This window comes from Gallinula chloropus, assembly GCF_964237585.1.
Source record: "Gallinula chloropus genome assembly, chromosome: Z".
NCBI classification, from domain to species: Eukaryota; Metazoa; Chordata; class Aves; order Gruiformes; family Rallidae; genus Gallinula; species Gallinula chloropus.
Window position 1 is genome coordinate 77,451,213 of NC_140089.1, and position 22,085 is coordinate 77,473,297.

Below are 22,085 nucleotides of genomic sequence, written 5' to 3' on the forward strand. Positions count from 1 at the left end.
TGATGTGACCTCTGTGGGAACAGGTTGGGTCACATATCCATGTCTGTAGGCACACCAAGATATGCTGTTTATGCTGTCTATCTAAAGGTGAATTCTGTCTTTGTTTTACTTTGGAGTCCTTCAAATCCCACTTGGGGTGGATGGGAGTAGCTGTTACCCATAGGTGACATGTAGGGACTCTGTGAGTTTCTGTTGCCTGGTGGCATTGAGAAATCGCATGAGGATAGGAGGAGCTGGACAGTGAGTTAACAAGAGCTGCGCAAGAATACACGGTAGCGTAAGTGGCAGTAGAGCTAGAGAATTACTGCAAAGCTGCAACTGGGCTACGGGTTTGAAATGCACTTCATATCTATAGGTAATGTTCAGATGTGAGAGATGCTTCCATCTGCTTCCAATTCTCGATCCATATCTCTTCCATTCAGAGCCGATGGAAATTATTCCAGCAACTCTCAAACTACATCTTAACTTCTATCAACTCAGTGAATTTATGCAAACTGAAAATTGAACAGACAATCAGTTTATATCAATCACAGTTCTTTTAAAAAGAAGAAAAGTCTTAAATAATCTGTATTTGCCTATTGTCTATTGTATGGGTATCATCAGCACCTTATTCTGGGTTTGTGCTGGTCAGACCAAGAACATAGCAACTCATCTGAGGGCCTCTGAGCATCCCAGGAGCATGAAGGAGTAATTGTAGCAACTGCAACAGGAGTAGCAATGTCTTGAATGGGAGTCTGTGACATCAGCAAATGCTATGAAAGAGAAAAGTCCCTGCTCCATAATTAATTGAAGAGTATATTGCTGGTTAGTGAGTCAGTTGCCAGAAGACAGCCAAGGATATGTGTCAGGGTTTCTCGGAAAAGCTCATAAAGGAAAGATTGTTAATTATAACTGACTTGGTAAAGACGGATTAAAAAGAGAGAATTGAGAGTTAATTTACAACTGCTTAGAAGAAGACTGGTTTATTAAGGTGCCTTGAAACAGAATATGATAGTAGGAAAACATGTACATAAACTGTAAGATGTGTTGCCACGCCACGGGGTTCCATAGTCATGAAGCAGTTGAACAGACTTGGCATGAGATTGGCTTGAAGTACATCACAGCATGTATATATTTGAAATATAGTTGCTGGGTTTGAACTGTGTTGCTATATTTTTGCAGTGTCATGACATATTTTTATAGTCTGACACAGTACTGCAGAAATTTGTGAGGGTTCATTTACAATATTCGTAATCTTGGGGTTAGATGAGGTTCGTGTGATTACAGCATCAAAATTCTGTACCTGATTGCTTAATGTTTCATCCCTGTGGACTAATCTGAGGGGGTGAAATATCAGTGGGATTTCAGTGGGTGTTTGGTCACCTGAGCATCCTGTCAAGTATGTAAACTGGTAGGAATTTTGCAAAAAGTCTGAGCGTGGTCTGTGCAATCCCCCGGGTCCTCACTGATCTTGGCTGGGACTGCTGTTTCACAACTTGAAAATGACTGTGGATGTGCTGGGAAGTCGATGCAGAGAGAGACCCGGTTTAGGGAATATTAGCTGTTTGCTTTTGCAGTTGAGAAAAAGCAACAATGATCCTGCCCACCTAGCACTGCAGTGGTGTGAATTGCTGCAATTGCTGTGATTCAGAGCTGGGAAGTTCCAGATGGAAGAGAATAAGCTTACTTAAGAGTCAGTGGGCAGGATACGGAAAATTATGGATCCTGTGTTGCTGTAGCTTGGCCGTCTTCCACGTCAGTAGTATTTTGCATTGCTGTGTATGCTGTTAACACCTTGGTATATATGAATAGTGTGGTCACACTATAGCTGCTTGGGGAACTATAACTTTGAACTGTGTAAAATTTCTCCCTGTGATTTCCATGGAGAGGTGGTTTGTTGGTTTTTTGTTTTGGTTTTTTTTTTTTTCTGGTGGAAGATGGCTAATTAGACTAGAAAGGCAAGAAAATAAAAGGTGCAAATGTATGCTTATCTCATCCAGCTGAGCAGTGAGCTTACCTGCTTTTCAGTTACACCGTATCTTGAATGGGAATGACAGTAATATGGAAGATATCTCAGCAAGGGTGTTCCAGTATTGCAGCCTCCAAAGATGCTCAGCAAACCTGGCAGCTTCCCTGCTGCTGCTCACATTGCTGAATGCGTATGTTGAGGGGTGGCAGGATGGGTAAGCAGCAGCAATGTTCTAGTAGATTTGACATGCAAATCACAATGACAGCATTTGGAGCTCATCTCACACCTGTAATTTAAAAAACAGCATAAATCAAACTGGAAAATACTATAATATTAAAAAAAAACCCTGCTTTTTATTAGAGCTCAACTCAAAGAACTGTTAATTACCTATGAGATTAGTGCATCTTTAATAGCTTTTATAATCTGTTTAGTTTTGTCCTGAGGGCAGTCTAAGATTGAATCACACATTATTAATTACCATGGAGACCTTCAAGCAACCTATGAAAACATCTTCACATTTACCCTGGTGCCTATTTAACACATTCATGGAACATATACTTATTCTAGCCTTTTTTAACCCTTTCCCGAAGCAAAGGAAAGGTGGTTTTTTTTAAAGTATTAGTTATTCTTGCTGTCAGGTATTCTAAAATTCAAATAAACACATGCCAAATGGTATAAAAATTACTGTGGAAAATTCAGTGTCTGTCTGCTTCATCATTTACTGTAGGACTGAATGTAGAACTGAAACAATGTTAATATAACAAAAGAAGAGGGAAAATCCTTGCTACCCGTGAGGTATATGAGGTGTCATTATCAGAGTTAATATTGTCCAGAGAGGAAGTCCTGGGACTGTATATGGCTCAGAGCACTGTTCTTACAGGTCAGCAGTGGTATTGGAACATAGGTTTGCAGTCTTTTTGTTCAGAGGGTTTATTGCAGACAGCACAGGCAACAGAGCTGCAAAACGAACTAGAGTGAGCTCCAGACAGGTGGAAAATACAATTAAGAAAAGGAAATCCCTTTAAATTATCTGCAGCTGTTACTTCACATTGTAACGTTCTTCCCATCTCCAACCTTTTGTTCTTTCTAGGCTAGAGCAGTCCTACATATCTCGTGATACCCATTCCCTGTAGGATTGTGGCAGCTTCTAACTAACTGAGCATGATGATATGCCCCTCATGGCATCTTGTATCTCCTTTCAAGAGCTGGTGCTCAAATGTGTTCCTGGGACAATGTGAGAAGTAGCAGTTGTGCCCAGCACACAGTTTGACTGGGGCATGAAGGTGCCCTCTCACCCACTAACACTGAATATGACTCTTTGAGAAGAAGGATAATGGGATAAATTACCAGCAGTCTCAATAAGATAAAATTTTGTCTGTGAGGATCTGAGAGGTGGCACAGATGATCTTCTGATGATTTTCTAATGTGATTTTTTTGTGTGTAACTTCAGGGCTTTTGGCCAAGAGTCAGAGTAGGGGGCTGTGGTGGCAATCTCCCAAACTGCCAAGTGACTTTTGACAGGTCTTATCTGGTAAATCTGCAGTGTCTACAGGGGGCTGTTCAGGCTGCTGGCATGGGTAGATTTCAGATTGAGCAAATTAGCTGGCAGAATGGATTTTGGAGGTTGCTGTGTTACTGAGAGCTCTTTGCCACGGACAAAGGAAGTGACAAATAGCTTTCCTTGAAATGAATGCCAGCCACAAGCTGTAAATCAGCCAGTGAGGAGGTAAAAGAACCAGAGGGAGTCATTTCTCTCCTGAGAGAATGAGTGTCACATCAAGAAAGCCCATGTTTGATCATCCACAGGGCACTTGGACTCTAGCACTGGCACATAAAGCGGTTGTTGAGCTTTGTGGTTTCTTGGTTTGGGTTTTCTTTTCCCAATTCTGAAAAATTAAACCCCCTGCTGGCAAAGCCTGTCCTAGTGTGCACTCTGTCCAGCCCTTGTTATTCTACCAAAAGCCTGACTTTCACCTCTTCTTTCATGCTTTCTCCTTAGATCAAAATAACTGCAGCTGCCGGTTAGTCCTTGGCTGTCAGACTGGGCTGTTCTGCACTGTCTGTGGCACTGTGGGCTCTTCCCCTAAACTGGTGGCGCATTTTCTTCATGAAACATAGGTTGGGGTTACATAGAACTCCCAACTTTAAATGCCAGAGCAGCGTAGACTCTGGTATTATCAGTAAATGATTTGGAAAGTCTCCTTACTGTTAGCAGCTGGTTTCAGAGTAAAGGAATGTCTCGCATGTAATTACATTACCAGGGGCTTGGTAAGTTCAGCGTAGCCAATAGACTATGTAATACTTGTTATCTATGGAGCAGTTATTTACTAAACTGTCTACATATTTTTATCTTTTAACATCCTTAGTGCCTGGCTAAAACTGAAAGTTTGAGTAGCACTTTATTTACCAGCATTTTGAGTTGTTTAGGCACACTGAAGTGGAAGATAAGCTAAATGTTTCTAGCCAGGATAATATTTGTAGAGGTGAGTTGTTCACTGGTAATGGCAATAAGAGACTCCATAATGTGTCATAATTGTTGATTACATCGTTGCTAGCATGTCAGGAGCTTTTCCATTGTAATGAACCTGTCACTGAATGGGAACGTCTTCCTGGCAGCTGAAAAGATCATTAGTTTGGAACAACTGTGTATCAAGTCACTACTGAGATGTGAGTTGTTGCTTACAGAAGAGGAATGCCTGTGCTGATCAAGTCAAGTGTATCTGCTTCTGCTGATAGGTCTCCATCTGAACTCAGTGTCTGAAATAATTGTGGCTTCATCCCTGAAGCACAACACGCTCCTGTGAGCAAACCTGTAATGCTTCTGCAGTGAAGAACACCAAAAGCTGTAGGTTGCTTATGTAGACTCAAGGGAGACAGAGCTGGTTTGCAGCAGTCTTACTTTATTTTAAGATTTGAAAGCAAGATTTCATTGATTTTATGTCACTGAAAAAACTGTAAAGGACAAGAAGCTGTTCTCCTGGCAGTTCCAGAGAATGCAGTACTGTAGCCATTTGCTAGTGGAGAGATGCTCAGCTGAACAAGGGCCAGAAATGGAATTGGTAATCATTAAACAAGCAAATCCACCAGTCACAGTGTCCAAAAAAAATCATGGCAGCACATACTTCCCAGTCCTGGGAGGTGCTAAGTCCTCTATGCAGGGGAAGGAGGACATACATGGTGGTGCTGTGGGGTGAGGGTGCTCAGCACCCTACAGAATCTCATGTGGTCAGCTGCAGAATTTGTGTGTCTGGGTGTGGGAACTGTGATCGGCACATTTCTCCCCTATCTGCAGAGCTATTCAGGCACAGCATGGAAGTGTGATTTGAATGTTCAGAGTAGCAGATAGCAGTTAACTGTTTTCAAAAATGGGTTAAAAGTTTCCATTTTCCCTGTGGTTCTTTTTTTTGTTTTGAGACATATTTCTTTGTATTCCAGCAGTTGAGAAAGTAACCCTCCAAATTAGCCAGTGTGGTTAATTTGGAGATTCCCTCTTTTTAATTAATTCCATAGGGAATAAAAGTTTTTCATGTGTCAATTGCCATTGCTTTTTTTCTTTTTTTTTTTTTTTTAGGTGAACATGTTTGTGGAAGGATTCCATGATGCTATTCTTCTTTATGCTCTAGCTTTACAGGAAGTCCTGAAGTTTGGTTTCACTAAGAAAGATGGGGAAAAAATTGTTCAGCAAACACGGAACAGAACATATGAAGGTAAGAGTTCATAAGGAATTGTCAGAGTCAAAATAATTCAGGACTTTGTTATATGCAGAGTGCCTATTCCTCTCTTAACTAAGAGAAAAATAACCATACAAAACCATATATGTCTTTAAGGCTGGCTCACATACCTCACCAGTCTGACTTATTTTGTACCAGCCCTTGAGGTGTTATTCAGCTCTAAAACCTCGTAACAATTTAATGACCCTCAGTGATGTTGTAAAGAAATACCAGCAATTTTCTCAGGCTCCTTCTTTGTTTTTGAAAAGATTACAGCAGCTCACTTTACTCATGTGCATCTATTAGCTCTGAGATTGTCTCATTTTTTCCATTTGACTTTTTTATCTTAAAAGCCTGGGAATGGATAGGAGCAAGCAGGTGCCAGGTTTTTGTTTGTTTCTTTCTTTCTTGATGGGGCTCCTTTGAGCCCTGAAAGGATTTTCCCTGGTCTCCTTTCAGGAGCTGTGCATCTCAGAGGCAGCAGCTGAACAGCACTGTGCCTTTCTGTGCCTAATCCCATAGGTTGCAGTTCTGAAGTGCAACTGTCACTTGTATGTCACCCTGCTGCTGAAAGTGATGCAAGTTGTTTTGCCAGGTAGGGATAATAATAAAGAAACCCTGGATTATTGGATTCATCTGTCATCTCTTAGAATATTCCCATCCATCTCTTACAATACTCCAGTCTTTTAGTTTAGGATTGGCAAGATTTCCTATGGAAATGCCTGAGAGAAGGAAACATTTCCCCTAGACAGATTAGAAGTGAATGACTAATTTGACTGTGCAAAGAACCCCAGCTCGTGGTGGACAGGTTCTGTGCTCTAAGAACACACTGGAAATAGTGGACGAAGGGCAGCAGCTTGAAATCTCTCTTCCATTCTCAAATTGTGGCCTGAACACAAGGCAAAAGGGTCCTCAGGGCAGCTTAAGGCACATGGGAATTGCTTTAAATTATGCGGGTTGCAGTCATGCCATAAGGAGCTCGGCACCAGCTGGAGATTGTGCTTGATGTTCCACCACCTCTTTTCACATCCATGGCTTCCCAAAACACAGTTTTAACAGAGGAAATCTGGTGTCTAAGAATTTGCCTCACTGTTTGGTTATCCTGTGTATGAACAGGTGCCTCAGCACAGCCTGACTGTGTTTTCTGTACTACTTTGCTTCAGGAAGCCAGCAGCTGCTGTGCCTTTGTAAGTCCTACATGTGCTCCATGCAGGTTACATGGTTGATTCTCACACCTTTCTCATAAAATCAGCCAGGAGGAAAAAATGTTCTCTTTCTCTAGCTTGTGAAAACCAGTTTGTTGTGGCTGGCTGTCCTGTCACAGCTATTCTGAAAATGTACCTGTCAAGTTGAGCTGTGAGGGTGCAGTTAAAAAGACCAAAATGCCATGTAAATTGTCTGCTGTCTACTCCCTATGGCGATACTTTGCTGGGCATAATTTACAAGGATAAAACTGATTTTGAAATAGGCCTTTATATTGATGTCTTGAAGCCAGTCCTTTTAGGAAAATCACATGCCTTTATTCTGCCTGTAGCCTCTCTTGAAGTGGACGCAGAACCACAGAGTATGGTCCTTGCATACACCCACCAGACTCTATTGCAGGAAGCTTTAAAATGCATTTAAACTTTTGCAGGCCTCAATGACGAGAACTCCAATTTCATTAATGACACTAATTTAACTGCTGTTCCAGTCAATGCCTCCTGTCAAATCCAGAATCCAAATTGCCATCTAGACAAGGACGTTGCAGCTCTTTGTAGTGGCCTTTTCCAGTGCTTTCAGAGCCAAGTGGGTGTTATACCCATTCAGTTTTCCTGCAGTAATCAAATCCACCATTGTTTGATTACTGCACTATTAAAATACAACAGCTGCTTGACAATAAGCTTTTGATGACCACTAAATGTTTTGAAAATCACAGTAAGTTTAAACATTCCTGACATCACTAAATGGGGACAGAGAGAAGATAAATGCGCTAATCTCTTGAGTGTTTACTATCATTAGGTATGTTGAGGGGAATTTATACTCTGGCTGAATATCTGACCTCTCATTTCTGATTTACAGTCACTGAGAACCTGATTCTCTACTGCTCTGGGCCTGGTCTAGTCATGTAGTTGGTGTAGCATGTACATATAATGAGGCCTGTTTGCCTTGCAATGGTGTAAATGGCCATGTTTGGTGTCAGGCAGTGGAAGATCATGTTTGAGAATATCTGATGTGATAAAACATACCAGCAGCCTTACAATTTGTTTATCATAGTTAATTGGTATTACTTGATATATTTTAAGAACCTGTTTGACTTACACCACAAAAAGTTTGAGCCATGCTTTTTGTACACAAGGACATTCATTGAAGAAAGAGACTGGATACAAGGAAGCATTTGTTCACCATGATAGTCAGAACAAGGTTCCCCAGAGACACTGTGCAGTTTCTATCCTTGGAGGTTTGGACGACCAGATAAAATCCTGAATATCCTTCTATTCTGACCTCCTGGCTGTCCCAGCTCTGAGCAAGAGGTTGGACTTGAGACATCCTGAAGCCACTTCAGACCTGAGTTATCCTGTGAATCTATGATTCTGCTTCCCTAAAGTTTCCTAGAACTTGTGAAGAAAGGAAGTGAGCTGGGATCTAACAATATAAAACAGCACCATATGATGGCATTCACAGATTCACAGGATGGTGAGGGTTGGAAGGGACCTCTGGAGATCATCTAGTCCACCCTCTCCTACTAAAGCAGGATCACATAGAGCAGATTGCACAGGATCACTTCCAGGTGGCTTTTGATTCTCTCCAGAGATGGAGACTCCACAGCCTCTCTGGGCAGCCTGTCCTGGAGCTCTGTCACCCTCACACCGAAGCAGTTTTTCCCCATATTCAGCTGGAATTCCCTGTGTTCTACCTGTACTTAGACATCCACCCGTTAGATATTTATAGGCATTAATCAGAACTCCTCTCAGTCTTCTCTAGTCTAATCACACCCAGCTCTCTCAGCCTTTCCTCATAGTTAATCCTTTGTAAATGACTGCAGGACTTAATGCATATCTGGTGCACATGGTGGCCCTTGTCCATGTCTCCTTGAGTATCTCATCAGGTGGAAACAACACTGGACTGACTATGTGGGTTCACCAACCCCGTCAGTCTGTGGGGTGGAGGCTGTGCCCCATTGTCCTCTGCAGCACATGAGCTGGACTCTCTTTATGGAGGCATCATTAGGTATTTGGGTATTGAAGTCTCTGTCAGTAGTTCACGTTAAATATATTTGTGTTGTATTCTTGCATGCTGGCTTTTGAATTAGATTTTTCACACGTATTGCCCAAACAGCCTCACACATTTGATATTTAAAAAGGAGAAATGTTAAGAATTCAGGAATGCAGACACTGAGATGAAATTACAATTTCTTTTGGAATGCCAACAAAAATGCTGGGAGACTGATGAGATTTCCTGTCATATCAGTCTGTAAAAACCTGTCCACTGTTTTCTTGTTTTTCTTGGAAAGTCTTCGTATTTTAACTAATTAATTTTCTAATTCCTCACATGCCATTCTCTAGGCATTGCAGGGCAGGTGTCCATTGATGCCAATGGAGACAGATACGGGGATTTCTCTGTGATTGGAATGACAGACCCAGAGGCAGGCACACAGGAGGTAAGGAAGCAAACACCATTGAGGCTGGCCACTGATTAGCTAGCCAGAGTAATGTAATATCGTATCGTCTGTTTATCGGTGGACATCTGTTTATTTAATATACACATCAGTAGGGTGTTGCTTAATTCTGTCAATCTGAGGCCCAAATCCTTTCTGTAAAAAAATGATCTTGAAGTAGTTGTTCTATTTTTTTTTTTAAATATTCTGAACTTATTTTCTTTAACAGTATATGTGTTTCTTCACATGATGCTGGAGACTTCAAAATGTAAAGGATGAAATATCACATGCTAGCTAAGCACTGATAAATTTTGAATATGGTAAATCATTGTTTTAAATGAGTATGGCCTTTCATTGACTGGTAAGAAGAAATCAGGGGTGCATGAGTTACCCAGGTGTTTAACACAGGTACTTTAATTTTGCCCCGTGGTCAGCCACAGGCAGGAATGAAGACCTTGTCTCACCTTGCATATCAGGCAGTAAGGTCTGAGCACCTTGTTTTCAGTGATGAAGAGATGGTTTAGTCAGGGGGCTCCATATACACCTCATAGGTTATTCCACTGGAAGCAGCAGAAGTAGAAGCAGCCAGACGGAAAAACAGTCTATGAGAAACAGCATCAGCTGCATGAGTGGGTTGAGTTTATTAAAACATGGATTGCCCACACTCTAACTGTAGCATACAGCTTCTGCTAGTCACAGAGTCAGCACCAACCTAAACTTTGCTGGCCTCCCCTGTTTCATCAAGCTTAAACGTACAGCAACAGTAATCTGAGCTGGACATTTCTATGTGCAGATTTGAGTCTGGTGATGTTATTGTTCTTACCAATGGTGTGGCAGAGACAGACTCAAGAAACCTTTCTTAAAAGAGTAAGGGATATCTAATGTGTTTTGGTGTGCAAAAGGGATTGAAAAACTCCAGCAGTGAAATGCACACACTCCTACAGGTAGGAGAAATCATCATTAATTGAAGCTAGGAGTAGAAAGTGGTTGGGATAACTGTGGTTTGAACAACTCTTCCCTCTTTTGGTTGTTCAGTCTATTAGCTTTTTATCTTGCTTATCAGTTCAAGCCCTGTCTCCTAGTGTCCTGGTTCTGGCCAGGCCAGAGTTACCCTCCCCAAGCAGGCAGCCCAGGGGAGCTGAGTTAGCCCCGGCTGTTTCCATACCTCCTGGACTGGCTGGGGAGAGGCAGGGGCTCACTGCCCCCAGAGCAGTCTAAGTGCTGCTGGGTGGGTCCTTGCATCCTGCAGCACTCTGTAGTGGTCGGGTCAGTAAGGTACCCTGCGTTATCACCCGGTGAGTGTAATTGGCTGTTACTGTTTATTGCTCTCCTTTCACAGTGCTTTTGTCCTTAAACTGTCTTTATTCCAACCCAGGGAGGCTCTGGCTGTTTCTCCTCTGGGAGTGAGTGAGCAGCGTGTGGTGCTCATCTACTGTCCAGGGCTAAAGCCCCACACCTAATTTTCCTTCCATTGCTGCTTCACTTGCACTTTAAAATAACTTTCATTTCTTTGATGTACTTTTCTCCTTTTAACATTCCACTGATTTTAATTTCTCTCTACTTTGATACATACAAATATATGTGCTATTAACGTATTTCACATGGGATTACTTACCACTTGTGTCTTCTACATTGATTTCAATCCTCATGCCTCACTGTATGAACATTTTTTTCCTTTAATGTATCATTTTGTTCATTGTGCTCATTTCTATATCCTTATGGCAATGTTTCTGAGCTGAACTGAGTCAGCTGAATGGGTGTTTGGGCAGAACTGTTTTCCTAGGTCCATTCACAAGGTTCAAAGCTGGAAGAAAACACACTGCTGAGACAGTGATTACTATTTGTGTAGCATCTACCTTTTTATTGACAGTGTGCTGATTCATGTCCAATTTATTGATCTGGGCTGACTATCAAATCCTTTCCAGTAGATTGCAGTCTTCCTCTGTTTTTGTGCAATTTTCCTGTGTGAAATTGCATCCTAATTTTGTTCAGAACCTTTTTCCCTGTTGGTCATGGCCATTTTGATTTCCAGCATGTGGCATCCTGATGGCCCTTCCCAGCTTCATACAGTCGGTGAATGAAAGAAGCATCTCTTTTGTTCCAGTCTCTGGGAGGGCAACAGAGATATAGAATAGGCCAAACTCAGAACACATCAGTTTTGGCAAGGAATTATTAGCAGTTGTGCTCTGGGTATTCTCTGCATGTCAGACTGTGTTGCTTCAGAACATTCAGTTCCTTTTAGATGCTGGACTTGATGACCTGAAAGGTCCCTTCCAACCAGGACAGTTCTGTGATTCTGTATTACCTAGTCTGACCTCTGCTGTGTTACAGTCAGGCAGGTTTCTTACCCTTGCATGTGACTGAAGCTCACCCAGTAACAGGTTTTCATCTGCAAACACTGAAGAACATGGGCTGCCTCACTTGCTCCCTAAGTATTTATTCCATTGTTTAACCAGTCTATGTCCTACTTCTGATCTAAATCCATCTGGTCACTGCTCATACCTCTTTGTTCTTCTTAAGTCTTTCTGCATGCTTTCCTATTTACTAAGCCCTGCAGGGGTAGGACTATCCCACTCCTCTTGGATTAATTAAACAATCTTTTAATGAATGATCTGCTGGCTGAAAATAATCTCTGACTTTTTTCCCCCCTGCTTTTGGAATTTACTGAATTTGCCTTTATTATTGAACAAAGGTTTAAAAAGTATTTCCTGTAAAGATTTATCTCCCGTTTGCAAAACTCAGAGAGAAATCAGCTCCTTTAACTAGTGTGAAATCTACATTATTGTATCTGTTTTTTAACTATTTCCTGTCAAAAGGAAGCTTAGGTGAAAAATTTGAACAGGCTACCAATGTATTGAATTCTAAATCCAGAGTATTAGTAGATGTCTCATCTATGGTAGGCCAAATATGTCTTTCAATATGATTTTGCCATTGCTTCTGGCTACTTCAGTGTCAGGACATTTGGCCTTTATTACTGCACATAGATCTTTTCAGAACTGTTTTCAGATGAGTGACCTGCTGCTGTTACCACAATTTAGTCCTGCAACTTTACAATAGATCCAACTTATGTTACCTTGACTCAAACCTGGGTTTACTGTTGAGGACAGGACTGAAATTCTGAAGTATCTTGATGAATTAATCTGAAGTAATAGTTCATGCTACCAGAATAATAAGTATGAAAGGCCCTTTCTGTGTAAATGTCAACCACGGCAGAAATACAAAATGGAGAATGATATGTCCTTCATAGTTCTTCAGATTTGAAAATTTTAGCTGGGCATGATCCTTGCAAAACAGAAAAGTCCAGTCTGGAGTTGTGTAGTTGGGAGCCTCAGTATCTAATATACTAGGTGATGGTCCTGAGCACTCAGCCCACTATCAAGCACTGAAGGAAGCTCTGGGAGCAGGACGAATATTCAGAGGGTTAAAAACATTGTGTGAACTGGGTTTATATATGAGAAGCCTGAGGACAGACCAGATAAGAGCTTGTGAAGATGTCAAGGGATGTTTCAGAAAGGAAGAGTCTCTGCATCCATTGGCAGTTGGGTAAGTAGTGATGGATAATTACAGCAAGGGAGATATAGGTTACATGTTAGGGAAAACCACTGACAGTAAGGATGGCTGAGTTCCAGTATAATTGCCTACAGGAACTGTCAACTCTCCATCTTTAGAGGCTTTTAAGAACATGTTAGATAAAGATCTGTCAGGAATGCTTTTGTTCTGCGGATCCTGCCCTGGGGCAGGGCACGCACTACATAACCTCCCACAGGTCCCTTCAGCCCTGTTCTCAGTGATTCAGCATCCTACCACAGCAGTCCAAGTGAGTGATGTCTCTCTGTTTATTCCATGTCCCTAAATTAATAGCAAAATCTTCTCATTCCTTTCTTTTTTGCATAGGTGATTGGGGACTACTATGGAAAGCAGGGGCGTTTTGAAGTTCGATCAAATGTGAAATATCCTTGGAATCATGGCAGACTGCGACTGGATGAAGGTCGAGTTTCAGAGCATACAAACAATACACCATGTAAATCATGTAAGTTTAGTGACTTAATGCTTCTGCCCAGGCTGCCAGAGGAATCCATGTGGTGATGCAACATCACCGGCCGTATTACAGTGCTTACACAGTTGTTTAACTGAGACATCATGACTGTGTCTCTCTGCTGACCGTTCGGGAAGTTAAGGTCTGGCAGCCTGAATAGTACGTGGTCTGAATCACTTTCCTGAACTCAGGCATGACAGTAATCATGATGCACAGCCCAGGGCCCTCGAGGCTTTAGGACTTTCCACGGGCTAAAAGGTAAAATCTCTTTTAGCCAGAAAGAAGAATGTAACTGAAAGCCCAGAGAATAATCATATTGACCATTAGCAACTGAGGTGGCCAGTGCTGATGGGAGAAGTGTTCTCCCAGTGCCAAATGATTTTCAGTGCTATGAGAAGGCACTGCAAGCAGGCCATAGGCTGGGAAGAAGTGGATTCAGTTGAATGGGGCAGCAGCTGTGAATCCAGAAGTCTGGGACTAGCCCTCCTCAGAGAAGGTGCCCTTGTTTTCCTGCATACTGTCTTTGCAGACCATGTTGTAGTGACCAGGACATTGCAGGGAGGTAAGGATAACAAGATAATGGGTGTTTCAGTGGCAAAGGTGGTCTTAGCTTGTCACAGGAAACAAATTACTGGTCCTGCAGTGAAAAAGTATCTGCAGCCTGGTAATTCTTTGATCCCTGAGAAACTTGTATGTGCACATGTTGTGTAGACACTGACTGCACTCTGTCTACTCTGTCCCTGCTCTGCCTCTGATGAGAACTGGAGCAAGGCAAAACTAATATGACTTCAGCTTGAAACAGCATAGGTTCAGAAAAAAAAATCAGGACCTGTTGGATAATCATACAGTCATGTTAATAAACCTGGGTGATAGAGGGTTGTGATACTAAACCAGGTGAAATTAATTTGTTTCTGGTATATGTCTCAGGGAATATTCAGGGTAGATTCCTATTTTGTGCGTCATTGTAATCCCAGTCGGTGTTATGATTCAGACCAAGCTGTCCAGACCAGTTTCTTAACAATGTTCCTGTGTTTCCCATATCTAGACATGTGTCTTCATCTGACACTGATCTTCGGGGCTTGCTTAGCCCCAAGGGAAGCAGGGACAAAAGATAAACATGCAGAAACTGAAACAAAGGAAGAGGTTCCCATGGAATCTTGAGCTCTGAAAGTCTTTAGTTATTATCTGTTGTTGGTCATTGTTTGCTAGTTATATTTTCCAATATGTGAATGCAAATAGTTCTCAGTATGAACCCTGATAGTTTGTTTTTCCCCTTTTCAAGCAGGTGGTCTCGGAGAATCAGCGGTTGCAGGGATAGTTGTGGGCGCCTTGCTCGGAGCAGGATTGCTAATGGCTTTTTACTTTTTCAGGTTAGTACAATCCTTTGAAAGTTCTATAAATTCTTTACTCATCATCCAAACATCTCCGCTCCTCACAGCACACCCTTGATGGGAAGCAGAGTGGCATCATAATCATCTGTGGTAACATTCCCATCAAAGACCGTGAACATGCTTTGACTGTCCTTTCGTGTATATCCAAATAATTTTATTGACTCAGGGCCTTGTCCTGTAACCACTTACATCTCTGAGTAACTTTATTCGTGGAAGTATTTGCAGTCAATTACTGTTGTTTGTAGTTACTTAATAAAGTCCCCTGGCCTTGAAAGCATTTGGTACTTGCCAGCTCAATTGTTCAGGCTACAATCATGCAAGAGATTTGTATCACTTGCCTGGTACCATACTTAGTGTTTGAGTATTGAGTGGAATTTTACTGGTAGCTAGAAATAAATTTCTATTTTAGTATAAGAGAGCATTTGGATTTCAGAGTTGTGCATTTAACTTAGTAAACTGAGGTCAGTGCAGGGTTATACGTTATTTTTTTTCCCGTTCAAGTAAAATAATTCTTCCACTGCTAGTCAGCAAATCTAAAGTCTTTAGAGTGTGGATCCAACATTGACAGAATAGATAAGTTATACATGCTCAGCATCTTATATTTTCACTATAACTTATCCTCTTAGGTTATGGAAGATGGAAGGAAGAGAGGAGAATAGATTTCTCTGTGTATAAGAATGACAATGTTACAGTGTAATAAAAAAAAATCCATTTATTAAAAAATTGTAACAAAATGAAATGAGAAAAAAACCTGTTTCAGTTCACCAGGACACTTTCAGGGTTTTGAAAGATCGAGGAACCAGGATTATTCATGAGGTGCTTAAAGACAGAAATTCTGCAAGGTGATTTTATTCTTATGTGTGTGTGGTGCTTACATAATAGTATTGTTTGAGATGAGAAAAGTTACCTGGGACTCACTAAATCCTGTCTTTAAAAGAAAAAGAAAATACAAATCTGCCTTTATATTGGATGTCAGTAGAGGTTCTTGCATCATTTATACACTCTGAAGACTCACTAAATCCTGTCTTTAAAAGAAAAAGAAAATACAAATCTGCCTTTATATTGGATGTCAGTAGAGGTTCTTGCATCATTTATACACTCTGAATCTGAGGTGATAATTTTTAGATTTGTTTTTTAGCATTGCTGATACTGGGCTGAGTATGGTGTGAGACTTGATATGAGAACAAGAAATGGGGCAAAAGGCATCCCAAGCTGGTATAGAACTGTGCAAAGCAATGTTGTAGAAACAGGACTTAAACTCTTAAGTCATCTGGCACAAAAATTTCCATGTAAACAAAGGAGCATGCAAACTGTGAAAAGGTGTACACACCTAAGCTCAACACCCAGTCATTGCATTTATAGTCAGAGAGGAGAAATGAGCACTTTTTTCAGTGCAGTTCACATCATCCTCATCTAAAAGTTAAAACGGGTCAGAAGAATGACTCTGAGAAATGCCTACTTCTCTCAACTGAAGGATGATGATCAGATGGATCTGTGCATCACATGTGTGCATTTCACCCTGGAGAGCTGATTCCACTCATTCAGAGCAGGAATGGGGACAACCCTCTAATTACACCATTAGAATAAAAATGAAACATACCAACATGTATGGGTCAGTTTTCAGAAAATGTGGGCCTAGCAGTTGTGTGTGCCTGGGAGTATCTGCAGCTTCTGTACCTTTCAAACTGTATAGGTACCTTCTGATTACATCTCATTTGGATCCATAATTACCACAAATGAGCATGCAAACACAGTTTTGAGTGGGCATACAAACTGTTAGAAAGATCTGGATAGTAATTCTGATACGTAGCTTTGAAAGGATTTAAACTTAGAGAGCCACATTTCTTACATGTGGACCTGTCCTTGTGCATGAGCTATTACTGTGCATGCTCTGACTGATGGAAGAATCTGACTTGAAAATACATAAACTGAGTAAAGAACATAGGTCTTTCAAATTATTTTGGAGGTTACTGATTCAGGCACAAACGTCTAGGCAATCTTTTCAGAATTTGTAGGTTCATAAAATCCTAGAATGGTTTGAGTTACGGCCATCTAGTTCCATCCCCCTGCCATGGGCAGGGACACCCTCCACCAGACCAGGGTGCCCAAAGCCCCATCCAACCTGGCCTTGAAAACTGCCAGGGAGGGGGAAGCCACACCTTCACTGGACAGGCTGGGCCAGAGCCTCCCCACCCCCACCGTAAAGAGTTTCTTCCCAATATCTGATTTAAATCTACTCTCCTTCAGTTTAAACCCATTGCTACTTGTCCTATCACTCCATGCTCTTGTATAGGCTTTTCTATAGGCCCCTTTAGGTACTGGAAGGCTGCTCTAAGGTTCCCATTTTCTATTGAGCCATGTTACCCAAATTAAAGACTTGCTGCTTTGAATATCATTCTTTCACTGCTACGTATGTAGCTCTGATGCCTGCTACATATGCAAGTAGGGCAGAGCTTTCTTTCCTTGGCATACGAGCTTTTTGTTGTGCATCTGCACAAACAGTACCATATGCACATGAGGCTGGACTTACACCCTTCTGAAAAATTGGTCCTGAAACATGACTGAAAGCATAAGCGCAAAAATATAAATTTGAATATTCTCAGGATTTTCTCAGTGAAGATTTGGGTACTTAGTGGGAAACCTAAAGACAGTCAGAGGGCTTGTTTGACACGTAAAATAACTTGCCTGAATTCTTCAAAGGGATTTAGGGGAAGACACATAGGAACAACTGTGTCTGATGCATGAGCAACTGCATTTCTGATCTATCATCTATATTCCTTTTCTTAATTCATCATACTACCTCCCCTGACATTACGAACATAGCTTTCTCAGAGGGAGATGGGGGAATTAGTTAGTTAATACATAGTTTCTGTGAGAAACACAACTCTACAAGGAATCAGATCTGTTGTTTGAACTGCAAAAAGTACCCCCCACACCCTGTATACTGGAAAGAAATTTGGCTTTGATCAATATAAAGCAGTGATGTGACACAGTTCACATGACACTTCACAAAAACTTCCTAATCACTTAGATCAGAAATTTTCAAAGGAGCAAATGTCTGTGTCTTGGTGCTTTGAGGCCGCTGTGTAGAAATTAACAGGCATTCTTGAGCCTGGGTAAAATGTTTCAAGGCAAACTACTTTAATCTTTGACCAGGGTTTCACATTCTGCCACATTTCATTTTTCAACTGGCACCCAGCTGTCCCCTACAGGCATTCTTCATAAGGGAAGTCCTGTTACCCTATAGCGGGAGAAGGATTTCTCACTCTGTTCCTCTCTTTTCATGCAGAAAGAAATACAGAATAACTATTGAGAGACGAACTCGACAGGAGGACTGTAACATGGGGAAACATCGGCAGTTACGTGAAGACTCCATTAGATCTCATTTTTCTGCTGCATAAAGAAGAAAAAGAATCCCATTCTTCTAGGGGAAAAAAAGAGTTGGGGAAAAGGACACAACCAAAGACATCAGTGTAAAAAGAAGAGGCTCTTGAAGAACTCCCTCTTTTAAGCAGTAATTTTGTCTTAATTTCTTTCAGAAGCTCAGGAATGATTTACTAATCACATTATGCCGCATGGCCTTTCATCTCATGAAAAAAGAAAATGATGCAGTTTGATGTTTTAGGATGTACTTAATATGTAAAGACAGTATTTCTTAAGGCAGCAGATCTGGGTCTAGTTGATGGGGAGTGCCTCATTCTGTTCCCTTTTTTTTTTTTTTAAGCTCCTACCACCTCCTTCTTTATTTGCATCTCACCCATGGGTATCAAATGTGGTTTCCCAGGCATAGCTGCTGGTTGCTGTCAAAAGGAAAAAAGGGATTAATTTGAGGTATGATCCTGCATCACTGAATCATTGTAATTGATTACAGGGGATACGAGATTAGGCAAACGGAACTTAGTTCTAGGAGGGAACTGGCACTTGGGTGTAACTCCACGTGGGTGTGATTAACTCCACTGGGAAAATCAGGCAGGTGGAAACACACACAAACGATTCTTTCCTTGCTTGTGTTGTATTACAATCAAAAGCACTGATTCTCCCTCTTAGGTGCTGGGAGTTAGGAAAAACTCCAGTGAAGGATGAGGAGTTTCACTGGTGTGAAATGGAGAGAAGACAATCAGGCCTCTGGAGAGGACTGGCTGATTCCTCAGTCTTATATGTGTTTTGTAATGCTCTTTTCTCTCTGTCACCATGACTTTTCGTAGAGGCAAACATAGTCTATGTAGAGCTTGTTCCTGTTCCCAGTGAAGTCAACGGCAAAAGGCCATTAACTTCAGTGTGAGCACAGGACTGCATCCAAAATTGTAAATAGAAAAGTGTTTGTATAGCTGAGGCAATTCAAAAGGGGATCTTTTTTTGTGTAAAAATGACATTCCATGCTACCATTTTATTTTTAGGATATTTTTTATCTTGTATTTTTCTATTAAAGTATCTATTTTTTGCTTTGGTAGGATTAAAAAGTAAGGGAGAGGATGTTTTGCAGACTTATTTTTTATGGTAGGAGTAACATGCAGGGAAAGTCATCGGCTCTAAATATATTTTAGAACCAGTATTTACAGGAGAAGTGACTTTATGGATAGCTACAGACTTTAGACTTTTTGCCCACTTTCTTCTCCAGGCATGTGTAACATTCAAACAGTTATTTAAACAATATAAATGCAGTTGTTGAATTGTCTATATGATGATGGCCCAGACCCTGAAAATAATGAACTTTTCACGTGTTAAATCGTTCTGCATCTGTTGGTGAGACTAACTATTCATGTATGTACAATTAAACACGCAAGGAACTACCTTCAAGAACTGGAGTGGTGCAACAATATGCTAGGGCTGCTTTTAATCCTGCTGCCATCAGCATCCCTGGGACTTCTACCAGTGACTTTACCAAGAGCGAAACCAAATCTGTATGAATTAGGTACTGGCAGGTGTTTTATACTAGACAAATTGGAAAACAGCTGGTATTTATAAATGTGATGAAGAAGACCTATGAAAATATTGTCTGGGAAACCCCGGATGCAACTATGGTTCCAGTATGTGAAATCTTTTGTTTTATTCAGTTCTTATTTCATAAATGGAACTTTCTGGTCTCAGCAGTCGCAGTCAGGCTTGAAAGTTAATCTCAAAACTGTGTTCTACAAAACTTGTAGGCCCTGAGAAGCCAGGGTATTGATTCAGATAACCCTTTTTGGGATTGCTGGAAGTGCATGAAGAGCAAAATCTGGCTCTGCCCTCTTTCTGCTGCCTTTTATTTTTTGATGGGGAAATACTTGCCTCTTAGTATATGGTGGGTTTCATCTCCTACCCTTGTGAAGTAATGTCCAATGTGCCAGGCAAACAGAGAACACGGCTTCTTGACTGTTAGGGCAGCTCCAGCATGGGTAGTGGCTGTAGAGGAGGTGTGTTTGGTGTCTTTAGGACACACTGAAACAGCTGTTGTTCACATGGAAGATTTCTGTCATCCTGTTTCCCAGTCTGGGCCTGTATGACATCTGCAACGGTGCCTTCGCTAAACTAACGCTGTGGTCAATGGACAGTTTTCTGATTAGTTTTTGGAATTTTTTTTCAAGCGGTTGGTTTTGTCTAGACCTTGGGCACCCTTAAAGTTTGGGTTTATTAAAATCATTTCCAAGGGAGTTTTGATCTACCTCTTTTAAAGCAAATTGTTTCAGTAATTTTATTTTGTTTTATCCATTTGGTTCCTTTGCCACAGAAAAAGGGAAAGAAAATTTTTAAATATGTAGAGAAAAGAGGGTAAGATTTGAAGCATAAACTTCTTGAAATTATGTTTGCTGTGATTTGTCTTACAACATGAGGTAGTACTCAACCAGTTACCAGTTAGGGAGCAAGATGGTAGTGTAGATCTGCATTTTTTCCTGTGCCAGAGTCAAGTCAGACTAGAAGATCTGTTCTGGGACAATAAATTGTTAAGACAGCTTTTTACTGTGTCATCTTGCTATAACTAAATGTATTTTATATAAAGAAGTATAGTGAAGATCAGCTTTTAGTTAGATAATAATTCTGATCCCCTGTTTCGTGTAGGGTTTTGAATCATGACCTCAATAAATGTTTTGATGAGATATGAATTGGTGGGATGCTGATGGAGGCCTAGCCATACTCTTAAATCCTAGCATGTCCTAAGAAAGGTGAACCTTTCCTTCACATTAAAACATTTCTGGTCAATGAGCTTTAATCTTTCTAAACTGGTGCACACCTACCTGTGCGTTTTTCTCATGGAAGTGTGGAGATTATTTAAGACATTTCGCACAAGTAGATTCCTCTATAGCATGAATAAAAATTCTCATTTTAGCTGCCTTTCACAGACTTCTTGGTAATAGTTCCCAGGTCTTCTGTGGACCATAGATCAAAAACTGCCTTGAGTTTAGATTGTTCAGCAGAGAGATTCTTTACCAGCTAATGCACTTTTCCTTTCTGGTTCATCTGCATTAGCTCAATGCCACAATGTTTAGGCTTCAGACTCTGTAAGGGAATGTCTAATCAAAATAATAATAATTGATTCTCAAAAGAGTTTTCAAAACCTACATTTTTGGCTTCAGCAAATTGCCCATATTACAAACATACGTCTGTACTGCAGACCAGCACAAGGAGGGCCTTGACCCAGCTCAGCACTTTAGAACACACTTAAAATAAGCTCAACTTCAGCTTCTAAGTGCTTTGCTCACTTGGGACCAAAGGGTATGATCCTGGCCGTGGCTGAACCAACAATATTTCCACATGCTTGAACTGGAGAAGGGTTGGCCCCACAGGCCATATGTTTATCGCTAAATCTTACAATTGTGCCTGTTAAATGGAAATAGAACTAGTGGTTTCATACTTTTTGTTGGTCAAAGTTTGACAAATTCTGCTAATTTAGCATTTTATTGAATTACCAAACATTGTTAATTAAAGGCTGATTCACCTCAGAATCCTCTTCTTGGGGATTGCCTAACATCCTCCCTCTTCAATGTTGACAAAGATGAAGCAAAGCTTGGAATAGTACCTGTGATTTCGTATGCTGAGACCCACAGGTTTAGACTCAGATGCCTAGATGCATTCTCCTGGGCCATTGGTGGTTCTGGAAGTTTTGTTAATGGACATGTTTTGTGTCCTCAGCTGCCTGTGACTTCCGCCATCACCACTAATTACCAGTTCTATCTGTGCTGTGCTTCACTGTGAACCAAACCCAGTTAAGTTCTGAGAACGTTCAGTCATCGCCAAAACATTTAATTGAGAGTGCTGCCCACCTTGCAAGATTGTGGCCAAAATATTAAAAGAGTTATATTCATTCACTTCTGAAGATTTGTGTTGTTGATCTATTTTCAGTTTGCTTTTATAAATTTTTTATTGCATTATTGAAAGTATTTTGTTGGTT

The 22,085-nt window shown here is 40.9% G+C and overlaps 1 protein-coding gene across 1 annotated transcript in view; it reads left to right on the forward strand.

Annotated features, from left to right (window-relative positions):
- The window catches only part of NPR3 (natriuretic peptide receptor 3), a gene marked incomplete at both ends in the record, with an annotated part of 40,146 nt that extends 22,026 nt beyond the window's left edge, over positions 1-18,120 (forward strand). Inside the window, 5 exons of the mRNA XM_084278687.1 lie at positions 5,520-5,655; positions 9,201-9,295; positions 13,187-13,322; positions 14,611-14,698; positions 18,009-18,120. Of these exons, the coding sequence (XP_084134813.1) occupies positions 5,520-5,655; positions 9,201-9,295; positions 13,187-13,322; positions 14,611-14,698; positions 18,009-18,120 (567 nt within the window). The remainder of the gene's footprint in view (positions 1-5,519; positions 5,656-9,200; positions 9,296-13,186; positions 13,323-14,610; positions 14,699-18,008) is intronic.
- Positions 18,121-22,085: the final 3,965 nt, after the last annotated feature.